The sequence below is a fragment of the Mustela putorius genome, unplaced genomic scaffold (assembly GCF_011764305.1).
Source record: "Mustela putorius furo isolate JIRA1106 unplaced genomic scaffold, ASM1176430v1.1 tig00003845_pilon_pilon_pilon, whole genome shotgun sequence".
Taxonomy (NCBI): Eukaryota; Metazoa; Chordata; class Mammalia; order Carnivora; family Mustelidae; genus Mustela; species Mustela putorius.
In genome coordinates, this window is record NW_025421998.1 from 50,370,929 (window position 1) to 50,384,128 (window position 13,200).

Sequence of the window (13,200 nt, forward strand, 5' to 3'; positions counted from 1 at the left end):
TCCTTTCAAAGTAAGCACTGGCATGACTCTACTCTCTAACAAGAAAAAGTAACATTTCCAAAAATTGGATCATCATTTCCACACAGATTTCTATGATTCTAAAAGTTCTTTTCTATACAGCTTGGTGGTACATTTTTATAAATTCCCCCCAAACCAGTAGTGATTGCATAATTTTGAGTGTGTATACCTGAGCATTTTAAATGGTCTTACTATGTATGATTTTTCAAGATCTTAGTTTATTCTTCAGGGATGTCATGTTTGGTCCCTAAGAGGACCAGATTTGAAATGTTTCTAATTTGGGAGAAAATAAGCTTTTACTTGAGGAAAAAATAAGGTCTAAGTCTTCAACAGATGAAGGATAAACTGGCTTATAAAGAAGAGGGTTTTTTTTTTTTTTTAAGATTTTATTTATTTATTCCAGAGAGAGAGAGACAGAGTGAGTAAGGGGAGGAGCAGAGGGAGAGAGACAAGGAGACTCTGTGCTGAGTGGGGAACCTGACTTGCGGATCAGTCTCAGGACCCTGAGATCATGACCTGAGCTGAAACCAAGAATCAGACTGTTAACTGACTGAGCCATACAGTTGCCCCAGAAGAGGGTATTTCTTAAGCCTTAGAAGAAGTTAATAAAATAATTTTATTGAATTCAAACATGACTTAGCTTCTAATATTAATTTTATAAATAGGAAAAAGATAGAAATTAAGGAGTCAATCCCATTTACAATTGCACCCAAAACCATAAGATACCTAGGAATAAACCTAACCAAAGAGGCACAGAATCTATACTCAGAAAACTATAAAGTACTCATGAAAGAAATTGAGGAAGACACAAAGAAATGGAAAAATGTTCCATGCTCCTGGATTGGAAGAATAAATATTGTGAAAATGTCTATGCTACCTAAAGCAATCTACACATTTAATGCAATTCCTATCAAAGTACCATCCATCTTTTTCAAAGAAATGGAACAAATAATTCTAAAATTTATATGGAACCAGAAAAGACCTCGAATAGCCAAAGGGATATTGAAAAAGAAAGCCAACGTTGGTGGCATCACAATTCCGGACTTCAAGCTCTATTACAAAGCACCTTCATTTTAAAGGTTAACTTTTAAAATTATTATTATTTAGCTTATAGGGAAATTTATTTATTTTTTTTTTACTTTTTTAAAGCCCCAGATCTTTTTTAATCAACAGTTATTTGAGTGTTTTCGTTGTCACACATTCAGTCTTAGATCCTGGCTTGTGTGGCCTCCAGCTATCTAATAAACGAGATAAAATAATGTCTGATTATCTGGAGCACAGGTAATAAATCCTTTTATTTGGGCACATCCTTCTTCTGATTTGCAGGCAGCTTAATTTTTATATCTGGTCTTTAACCAGTGCTTGACGTGGAGCTTAATTTAGTATTTGAGAGGAATTTTATTTGTTTGTATATTTTAACTGTGGACCTTTCTGATTGTGTTCAAAGAAATTTTCATAGCTACTGTCCTCTAATGTTTTAAAACTAAGTATACTTTTGGTTGCTTATTACTTATTATAAAACCTTATGTGTTCATAAGGTTCTCAGTAGAGAATTCCTGTTTACATGTTAGCAGATACTCCAGAGTCAGTCCTATATAAGTCATGTATAATTGTTTTTACAAAATGAGATCAAAGGGCTTGGTCACCTGCTTGTTACACTAAATATCATATCTTTGACATTCTGTATTTTATAAATGTTGCTATTTTTCTAATTGACCAAGTAGTTAATGTTAGAGATCATGTTAGCCTGTAGAAAATTTGTATATGATCCTTAGAGTGTTACGAATCTTTTGAAATGAAATTTCACCTAGAAATCTAGATGTCCAGGGGCACCTGGGTGGCTTAGTCAGTTCAGCATCCACTTCTGGGTCAGTTGGTGGTCTCAGGGTCCTGGAATCGAACCCTGCTCGGGCTCCCTGCGCCGCTGGGACTCTGCTTCTCACTCTCCTTTCTGTCGCTCCCCCTGATTGTGCTCTCTCTCTGTCTCTGTGTCAAATAAATAAATAAATAACACCTAAAAAAAAAAAAAAGGAAATCTGGATGTCTACTTTCTCTTGAAAGATGGAAGGCTCTGTACTACTCTTAATCTCTGGGTCACAGTGGATAGAAGCTGATGGTAGCCCACATTACCTAACTTGTGGTCTTTATTTAATGTTTCCTTCACTTCTTGATGTTCCTGCCTGACTTCTGAAGCAGGTGAGTTTGCCAAGGATAGTGGACTTGCTAGGGTGGTAGTTTTTAATGAGGTTGCCCTGGTCTCTAAGGCAAGGGACAGAAAATAATGGGAATGTTTTCTAGATGCCACAATGTTCAAAGGGTGCTTCTAGTATTTAGTAGGGCTAGTCTCATGGATGTAAGGGTTTGGTAATGTTAGGGACATTGCTACACGTGGAAAAAATTTTGTGTTATGCATTTCAGTTATTTCTTTGGATCGTGGGTGAAACACCTGTTTACAATTATTTGAGCCTAAAAAACAAAAATAGGCTGCACATATAAAAACTGTTTTATTCCATTTTGGTATACACTGATTTTCTAGGACTACTACTATTATATAATTTCACATTTTATTATTAGAGGCTCTATGATGAATTGTTCGCCATTTGGAAAATCATGTCACTGACAACAACATGGCTAATGGTATTTTCACCAACATACACAGCTCTAACTGTATGTATTTGTAGTTCCCTTGTTCAGTATTGAAAAAAGGAAAGTTCATGCTCCTTTGAAATCTTTTATGAATAAGGAATAGTTCTCAGCTCCTACAAAGAATAGTAATCATTTTTCATGTTTTCTTTATGTCTGTGGTCTGCGATTTGCCTTAGCATGTTATCTGGATTTCAGTTAATCTTATTTTTCCTTTTACTTAATGTGCTAATAAGTCTGGTTCATTGCTTCTTGTCTTAACACTGGATTTTATTCTCATGCTCACTCAACTGTCCAGTCTTTCACTTGCCTACTTTTCTTGTAAGACTACTTCTTATTACATCTCTTCATCTGGATTTACTCACAGGGTAGTAGGGCAAACATTGGAGGACTTCTGAGACGTGTAAAGATTCTTGTGTCAGAGCTCTTTATTGATTTTGAAAAATATGCTGAATAGAGGTTGGATTTAGAATCTATGAGTTTCATTTTAGGTTAGCAAAAGAGCATTGCAAAATACTTGTTTTAAATGGGAGAGGCATTGTGCTTGATGAGTTTAGTGCTCTGGGTAGGCATCAGGATATATCTAAGTCCTGAGGAGGCTTACAGTCTTCTAGAAAGATACTACATAGAAATACTCTATCATTAGACTGAGAGGATGATGAAATATGCCCTAGGATTTCAGAGGGAGGCAGGTTGGTATGTTTGAATGGAGAAAGGCTTCTGGAAGAGGCTGAAGAATTTCACCTCAATATAGAAGCCTGGGGAGGCTCTTTTTTGAGAAAGAGAGTTAATTCTCTTTTGCTCAAGAGTTCTGTGTCTTTTCCTCTTCCTTCGTTGAAGATGCAGAAGCTACACATTTAAGTGAGAGAGTCATGGATGTGAAATGTTGATTTTAGGTATTTTCTCCTCCTCTTAAACTCAGATACAAAGATATGACCTTGAGGGCCTAAACTATGCAATTGTTGCTCTTCAAGGAACTTGTAGCTGGCATCTCAGAACAAGGCATGACTAGTATTTCACTTCAGTCTAGTACATTTTCTTAGCTCTAATTAGAAAACAAACTTATGGAGATGGAAAATAAATTCAATAGCTCTCCAAAGTTTTTCCTTTCCTTGTTTGATTAGGTGAGTAGGGGGACTACTAAGAAAGGAGAAATGACTGCAATGAATTGCTAGCTTCCTTAGCTTCCCTTAGTTTACCAAATTTCACTCTTCTTGCATCTTGTATCACCATCACCACATGTGATTATATAAAACTTCTAGAAGTTCTCTGAAGAGACTCATTTTCAGTTACTCAGCCAATCAAAGGCAAGGGTTAGTGAACTTCAATAATGTTTTGATTTGGGGAAAATCTTTTTCCTGATACAGTGGGACATACACTTCCAAGTGAGTACTCCAGATTTAATTCAAATGCCACACATTGAAATAGCTCAGAAAATTATGTGTTACAAAGCTCTGGGGAAACAGTGTTTTGTATATTGCAATCTCTTGGATTATACAAAATCCAATTCTGAATTGGATCAGAATTATTTTATTTCATTAAAATCTGTCTTTAGGTGCTGTATTTTCTTTTCATTTACTACAGGTATTTACGACCTAGAAAACAGGTCGGAGTATTTCTTCAGAAGACATTTATTTAATTTTCCCTCGTCCAGAGGCACATGTCTGCTACTTGGTCCTGTTTTAATTGCTAATGTCTAAGCCAGGGCCCCAGGTTGTGGAAGTTTCTATATCTGGTAAACTGGCTTTACTCCAGGACAGAAAATTTATCAACAAATGAAACACCAGTGACTTCCCACACGTCCTGTGATTGCATTAAAAAATCCTTTCCCTTCCCACCCAGCTGAGAGTATGCTTGGAGAGTATGGAGCTGACAGACATTCTGTCTCTTCCTCCTCCTCACTTTGTAAAATCACTGGTTTCTGTAGTCTGTTAGGCTTCTTATTAATAGTAATAAAATGTTCATTCATTAACTGTCTCATGCCTACGAACTAGATATTGTCACTCTCTTTCCCCTCAAGTTAGACTGTTTTTATAAAGTCGTGCTGTAGCACAGAAGTGAGCTGGAAAACTGATTTTGAGTCTGTAGCATCAGGTACTATTTAACCAGTGGGAGGGACTGATAAAATTAGCAAGTTGACTAACCACTTCCCTTCCTTGTGGCTCTTTAATATTATAACGGATACAGAAAAGTTCAGAAGGACTGGGCTAGTTTTCGAAACCACAGCACACTTTGGCAAAGAGGGAATGTACAGCAGAACGGGTAAGTTTCTTCCTTTTAATCTTTTAGAAGAACTGTAAAAGCGATAAAGGGTAGAAGTTTTTAAGTTTGATCATGCAAATCATCTTTAGTAGTGTGTAGGCTGTGGAAAGATAAACCTGCTACGAGAAGGGGGAAGCAGAAGGTTTTCCCATCAGCAGCAGTAGCTCCAGGAACAGCAAACAGGAGTGGGCAGAAGATTCAACTCCTACAATATCTTCATTGTCCCACATAGGTCACAGTCAAACTCGGGGGGCAGTATTCTTGTACTAGTATAATTTTTGAAAGATAAGTTCCTGCACTCTTAGTTCTTGCAATCCAGACTTTGTAACTGTCATTAGAGTCATTGAGTTAGCGAACCCAGATGTCCCTCTGGGTTCTGAAACAGCTTAAGGTCTTTAGTTATCTAGCCTGTGGTTTAAATTTGCATTGCTTTTAACTTTCTATTATGGAAAATCTCAAATACAAGCAGAAGTAGAGTGCACAGTGCCTAGATTGCCCATGCTCTGTCACACAGCTTCAGGAGTTAGGGAGTCGGGGTCCACGTTTCATGCACACCTCTGTGGCATGCTCCCCACTTTAGTCCTGTAGCATTGCAATATTTTAAATATGCCAATTCTGAACGTTAAATGAAAGAGGCCAAGAATCGCCTCAAGGTTCCTATCCATTCAGTAGTATAAGTTTTAGAGAAATGTCATTGCAGAAAGCTGAATTTTGAGTCAACAAAAGCAAGATCAACTTTCTAGTTGTTTGGCCAATGGGAGTGGGAATAGAGGAGAGTAGTAAAGATTGTGGACTCTGGGGCTAGACTATTTGGGGTCAAATTTTGGTTCCATGCAATCCATTGTTTTTGAGGAAGCTTCCTGATCCTTTTCTACCTTGGTTTCTCACCTGAAAAAATGAAGATAAATGGAAGTATTGATTTTTTTGAGGCTCGGGGACAATGAGACCCTTTGTACGTGTAAAGACTTGGCAAGGTGCTGAGAACAGAGAGTGCTCACTCTGTTAGCTCCACAGCTGTTTGCTGAAGTGATTAGAGTGATAGAAGGGATGGGCTCTGTTTAGACAGAAAGCTAAACATGTGTCTGAGCATACTTGTTTGTTTTCGGACATTGTTTTCTTTTGATTATTTGATGATGTGAGACTGGGAAAAGTGTCCATGGAGACATCTTACTTGTTCTTGGGCTCCTTGCCCTTACTCACCAAATTAATTCTCTCTGAGAGAGAATTAAGAGTAACAGAGCTTGTCTCTTCCATTCTCTTTCTCTGAGGAAGAGGGAACAGAAATGTGTCTCTGCTCACGAGCAAGGAGAAGTCAAGTTGAGGGGGGAGTCCTGGGCTTCTCTCATCCCTGAGAAGGGATGTATTGTCAGTGGATGTATGCAATGCTGCTAGGCCTGGGAGGCTGCCTCACATCTGAACTCTTGTCCTTTCTCTCAGAGACAGACTCTGTAGGCCTACTCAGGCCTTCCAGGGCTGCAAGCTGCCTAGATACTTTTCTCATTAGTAATGAGGATGGTAAAATTCTGAAGATGGCCACAAGTGGGGAAGTGAGGACCTTCCCCTACTCTGTGGAAATTCTTACTCTGTGTCATTAATATAAGTACTAATGACTGCTACTGACTGAGTGCTTACTGTGTACCTGGCATGGCACTGGGTGGTTTTCTCATTTAATACCCCTAGTATTCCTGCATGAAATTTAGTGTTACTATGTTCATTTTATAGATGATGAAACAGAGGCACAGAGAGATGAAGCAGCTTGCCTTTGATTACCCAGCTATAGGAGACAACCAAGATTTTGTTTCAGATCTGTCTGACTTAATCACTTGTTAGAGCATTTGTCCCTAAGAAATCAGTTTGTTCATACATATGCAGTCAGAATGCATCCACGATGTTGCTCTTAGACTTCCCAAGGTGAAAGTCATCACTGTTTCTCTAAACCAAAATGGAGGGAAAAGCTTTTGTCTAGCAATAGATTTCCCACAGTGAATGTTCATAATGCCTAATTATAAGCTGGAAATTTGTCAGAAATCTTGACAAATAAAGAGGCTGGTGGGGTGGGGGTGGAGTTACTGCTGTAAGGAAGTAAATATTGAACTGAGAGAGGGAAAAAAAGAAATGCTCTTTTAGTAAATTAACCATGCCTCAGTGGTGGATTTAATTTTTAAGGCCATTTGTCTCTCTTGAGTTTTTGTAAACGATGGGTGAAATTCATCTGCGTCAATTTTTAAGAACATGCAGCCATGTTGTAAAACAAATGATAAACACTGATGCACTGCCGAAATAAAAATTGGCTGACTCTTCTGGGAGGTTCTGAAGAGAACTGGGTCATACACTGTCAGACATTTTCAAAACCTGGGATTGACTTTCAGTGCTTTTTCTTTTAGATTACTGGTAAAACTGTAAAAATAGAACCAAATGTGTGAATGAAAGAAGAGGTTAATTTCACAACTTTGGAGAATTTTTTTTTTTTTCCTCCTCCAGGGGAGTAATGGTGTTTTAAAAAATTTTCCTTTCCTGAAAGGGACGCTGTCTGGAATTTCCAGCTAAAAATGAGAATATCACATATAAAATAATTGACTTCTCTTATCAGGCAATCGGGGTGCATTCAGCAATCTTTCATCTTTATTTTTCCTTCATTGGCTACAGAACTTTTGTCATCTTGATAGAATCAGCCAAGCTTTACTTATAAAAACATTGGAAGAGATTTGAAATCCTGCTATCTTTTTGCAGAGAAAGTAGGGGATGAATGGAGCTGCGACTGCTCCAGGGAGGGAGTAAAGTTGGAAAAGAACATAGTTACAAAGCATCCTTGGATTCTTAAATTTTTGAGAAAGCAAAGAGGCTAGTTAGTACTGGTGACAACAAACCATTTTTTTGCAGAACTGTTCCATTACCTGTGTTTTCTCTAATGTCTTTATCTCATAAGAACACATAGCTGATAACTTGTAAAGGATTCACAGTTGGAAATGTCTGTATCTCTGTATGGTTAGAGACAGAGGCAGAACAGCCATTAGACTTGTCATGGTCACCTTCTTTAGGTACTAATGTAATTTCTGATGGCTTTGGTCACCCCCGCCAGTGATAGGACACCAGTGCCCTCATGCTTCTGAATGGACTTTTTCTGTCCTCATCTTTAATATTTGTCACTTCTTTGATGTCACTGCTGTTTTGGGGGTTAGATGTTTTATTAAAAGTCTTGAATAAAAAAGGCATTTGTTTTTCCTTGACATGAGTCCTGTGTGTCCGTCTGTCTGTCTCTCTTTTGTTCTTTAGACTCTTTCATCACAAATTTTGAGTATCACCTGCCCTGGAGATTTAGAGATTAATAATCACAGCTTCTACCCTCAGGAAGCTTACAGACAGTGGGGGAGCAAAACTGCAGGAAGTGAATGAAACTCTAGTTCATAGAATATATCCTGTCTTCATCAGACTGACAACATTGGGAAGGGGAGTGTGTGTGTTAATAAGAGATCAGAGAGCCATGGCCCAATTTCTCTCGCTTTGTGATTTGGAGTATCTTACTAACCTTCCTAAGCCTCAGTTTCTTTACCTGTAAAATGATATCAAACTCATAAGGGCTTTCTATGAATTGTATGACACATGTTAAAAATTTATATAGCATTCAGTGTATAGTTTGAGGGATCAGGGAAAGTCTCTACCAAAAGGTGGCTCACTTTAAGATGAATCTGAATGACATAGAATGATCTTTCCAAGTCACAGGGAAGACTTTCTAAGTCACAAGACTTTCTCTTGTGACTTTCTAAGTCAGAAGAAAGACTTTCTAAGTCGCATGTGCCAAGTGGTAAGGAGTTTAACTTCTCTGAGGAAGAGAGTAAAGGCCATCATGGTTGAAATGTTTAAAAACGGGAGAGTTGCTTAGAGGTGTAAGTAACAGAATCAAGATCGTGCTGAGCCTATTAGGTCATGGAGGGGAAGTTGCATATTGTTACAATTGTAATCAGAAATGATTGAAAGCTGACCCTGGAAGGATCTGAATACTACTTTTAAGTTAGTTAAAAAGTAGAGAATAGGATCTCACAAAGCAAAAGACATAGAAACAGGTTAGAAAACTCTTAGTAGCTTGAAATAAGTAGTGCCAGTGGGGAAGGAGGACAGTGGACAGAACTGAGAAATCCAGTATAAGACTTAGGATTTGATAAATAATTTGATGTGAAAATAAGGGTGAGGAAAATGTTAATTCTGATCCTATGGCATGAACAGCTGGATCTAGGGAAGGTCACGTATGAGGATGGTGCAAAGTGAAAGGTGAGCAGACTTGGACATTTCAATTGAAATGCTCTTGGAACGTTGAAGGGAGTACATCAGGGAAGCCACTGATGGCACACAGATAGATGGTATTTGAAGATCTGGAAATAGATACGATCTCCTGGGGAGATGGTATGAAGTGAGAACAGCTGAGGAGGGCTCCGAACCCAACCATGGGAAACAACATGATTTAGAAGGCAGGTAGTGGAGAATTGGTGAGTGAAGGGGATGGATGGTTAGCTGTCAGAGAAAATGGAATACAGAAAAGATAGACTATTTAGGAGAAATGAAGGGTTATTCATGTCTAATGCTAATTAAAGAGCTAATAAATTACTAAAAAAATGTCATGGGATTTAGTAATGTGGAGCTTATTGGCACACAATAGACAGAAAATTTAATTTCTTTAAAATGTTATTGCATTTTGACATATTGCATTTTGACATATTGACAATCAGTTTTGTTATTGACTAACTTAGTATATCAGTGAAGACTGGAGTCATGTTATTTTCAGTGGCAGTATATTTATAAATTTCCTTATTTTATTTTCATGTAGCTGTATAGTACTCAAGGAAATAATAATTACCTTATTCATGTTGGTCTAAATTAATTTCCCTTAATGTGTAAATTACTTGAACTTAGCACGTTTTTCCTATTTGTATTTCCACTCTCCAGGCTGCTGGGTGCTGTTGCTAAGGGCACCTCTCTCTAGAGTGTGTCATTCACCAAGGGCAGTGGTTTTCAACCAGGGGGCAGTTGTATTATTTGGGAATATTTGGCAATGGCTGGAAACCTTGTGAAGATCACAACTGGGGACTACTGTGCTATTGGCTTCTAGTGGGAAGAGGCCAGGGATGCTGTTAAACATCCAACAATACCCAGGACAACCTCATACAACAAGGAATTATTTGGCCCAAAATGTCAATAGTGCTGAGGTTGGGAAACAACACGGACGATGATGCAGCCCCATGTAGCACCTCCATGAGGCACTGGCAGTAGTAGTTCTTGACAAGAGATTTTCTGTAAGAGAGTGGGGATCTCTTTGTTCATTATCTGTGTTTTCAGTAAGTTGGTGAGCAAGTAATTTTTGAAATTTGCTGTCATTGTGAGATTTGGTAGAAAGAAGTGGATAAATAAAAATAAAGTACATTTGTATGAACTGCCTCTGTAGAATTAATTTTCAATATAGAATTTATCTACATGGTTAGAAATATAGGGCAGTGCTCCACCCAATGGATGTCAGACTTTTTACATCAGAGCTGGAACCTTTTAAGTAAAGTTCCTATGCTGGTGTATTTTAGGGAAGTTTTGGAATTAAAAAATAATTTTAAAATTTATTAGATTCATTTTTTTAAAAAGCACTTTTTAAGAAAAAGATAAAGTTACTTTTTTTACTCTTTAAAAAGAGTAAAAAATTTTTATTTTCACTTTATTATAAAATAATCTAAAATTATGTGTATGTATAAATATAATGAAATACTAGGTACATATAACCAACTTAGGTAACTAATATAACCACTATCAGTGCTGTCTCCTCTGTAACTCCCCACCCCGGAAGAGTAAACACAATTCTGAATTTTTGTTTATTGTTCTTTAATTTGTGTTTAAGTTTTACTACATACATACGTATAGGTAAAGAAGATCTAAAATTAGAGCTTTTCATATGCCTGTGTATATGAAATTAGACCATTATCTTATACCATACACAAAAATGAACTCAAATGGATTAAAGACTTAAGTCTAAGAAGTTAAATTATAAAATTCCCAGGGGGGGAAAAATACAGAAGCAAACCTTACTCTTGGCAATGATTTCTTGTATATGACACCAAAAGCACAAACAGCAAAAGCAAAAGTAAACAGGTTCTGCATAGCAAAGGAAACCATCAACAGAACGAAAATGCAGTTTACAGAATGGAAGACAATATTTATGAACCATGTATCTTATTTACAAGGAGTTAATATCCAAAAAATGTAAGAAACTCCTACAACTTGTTGGCAAACATAAACAAATAACCTGATTAAAATGGGCAAAGGACTTGAATAGCTGTTTCTCCAAAGAAGACAATACAGATGGCTAACAGGTGTATGAAAAGATGCTCATTATTGCTAAATATCAGGGAAATACAAGTCAAAACAATGATATATCACCTCACAGCTATTAGGTGGACAATAAGAAAAAAAATAAACAGAAAATAGCAAATGCTGGTGAGGATGTGGAGAAATTGGAACCCCTATGCACTGTTGATGGGAATGCAATATGGTGCAGCTGTGGAAAACAGTATGCAGGTTCTAGAACTACCATATGATCCACCAGTCATACTTCTGGGTACATATCCAAAAGAACTGAAGTCTGGATCTTAAGGAAGTTTTAGCACTCCTGTATTCACTGCAATATTCAGTTCACAATAGCCAAGAGGCAGAAACAACCTAAATGGCCATCAACAGACAAAACGGATAGAGAAAATGTGGCATAAATGCTCTGGAGTATTATTTCCCCATAGAAAGTATGTCCTGTCATATACTACAACACGGAGTAACCTTAAGTAACTTACGCTAAGTGAAATGAGTCAGTTACAGAAGGACAAATTCTGCCTGATTCCATATATTATCCAAGTGACATAGAGTCAAACTCACAGAGAAATAAAGCAGTAATGGTGGTTGCCAGGGGTTAGGGGTAGGGAAAAATGGGAAGTTGCTCTTCAACGGGTATAAAATTTCAGTCAGGCAAGATTAACAAGTTCTAGGTATTCGATGTACAACATTGGAGTTATAGTGAATACTACATAACATTCTTTACATGACACTTCAGAGTTGTTATGAAAGTAGATCTTTTGCTGTGTGGGTTGTTTTTTTTTATTTTTTTATTTTTTGTAACCACAATTTAAAAAAAGTATCTGTGCCTTGAGGATGGATTTCCAAGGCAAAGGGTGGAAGGAATAAAACAAGTTCAGTGACTGAGAAACATAGGCATGTGGTGAGGACAGAGACATCATTAGAAATAAGTAGACCTCTTTTATGACTGACTGTGCCCCTGGATAAGGATGAGCCTAAGATCAAAAGGGCAGGGTTTTAAACATGGTGATACAATGGAGGTTTTATTAACAAACACAGAGAAGGAGAGGAGACAAGGAATATACAGAGTGAGATTGATTTTGTATCTGTGCCTTCCTTCAGGAAGAGTGAGATACTGTGTTCATTATCTGGATTTGCCCTTGTCCTGGCAGCAGGACACTGAAGAGTTTCTCTCTCAGGGCGGTTCCAGAGCGGGGTTAATCATGGTCAAGATGGCAGAACTGGAGATGGCTGTCTGAGGGTCTTCAGGGTGGTTTGGGAGTAGAGACTGCATGAAAGGAAAAGAGAGATACGACGTTTGGGGAATGCCCACAGATAATGTTGAGATTAAGAAAAAAAAAATCATGAACTTTTCCTGTTGCTTTTTGTTTATTTTTATTTTAAAATGCTCTATCAGTTTATTTCTATTCCATATACTTCATCTGGCTTTACAGTATGCATTACTGTAGTCGATTAACATTCAAAACTAGGTTGTGACAGTAAATATGATATGGATTGATTCGTAATTTGTATGACTTGGAACAAATTTTTACCACTGATTGAGAGGGTAATTATCCAAAAAACCCAAAGAGGCATCAGTGCTAGGCCGATTGTAACATCAGCAAAGTTGGTTTCCAGGTCTGCCATTCACCATTTCCCTTTTTGTTGGTTTCTTTGATCCTAAATTTCTTTCTTTTCAAAATAAAAAGTTGGTCTTAAAATCTTTTAAAGACATTTTCTCTTCCTTTGGAGCTTTTCTCTCTTTTAACCTTCACGAACATTTTTCCAACCTGTTAGGGCCTAAACCTGAGGGATTTCACACACAACTGTTAGAGTTCTACATTCCCTTTTCTCAAAGGCCTGCCAGTTACTGGTGCTAATGTGTCAAGTCTGTATTATTCACAGTAATTCACAATACGCTATTATTGGCGTAATGTATTCACGCCCAGATGGTATCTTCAT

General features: G+C 37.5%; 1 protein-coding gene across 13 annotated transcripts in view; it reads left to right on the forward strand.

Annotated features, from left to right (window-relative positions):
• The window catches only part of HDAC9 (histone deacetylase 9), a 924,856-nt gene that overhangs the window by 188,937 nt on the left and 722,719 nt on the right, over positions 1–13,200 (forward strand). For 3 of the 13 annotated variants that reach the window (XM_045062758.1, XM_045062757.1, XM_045062753.1), the window contains exon 1: positions 1,135–4,923. The exons of the other annotated variants lie outside the window; for them this stretch is intronic. Coding sequence is in view for 1 of the 3 variants with exons in the window: in XM_045062753.1 (XP_044918688.1) it covers positions 4,908–4,923 (16 nt within the window). In the remaining 2 variants the exon portion in view is untranslated. Of the gene's footprint in view, positions 1–1,134; positions 4,924–13,200 lie in introns of those variants that run through there. 13 annotated transcript variants of the gene reach the window in all.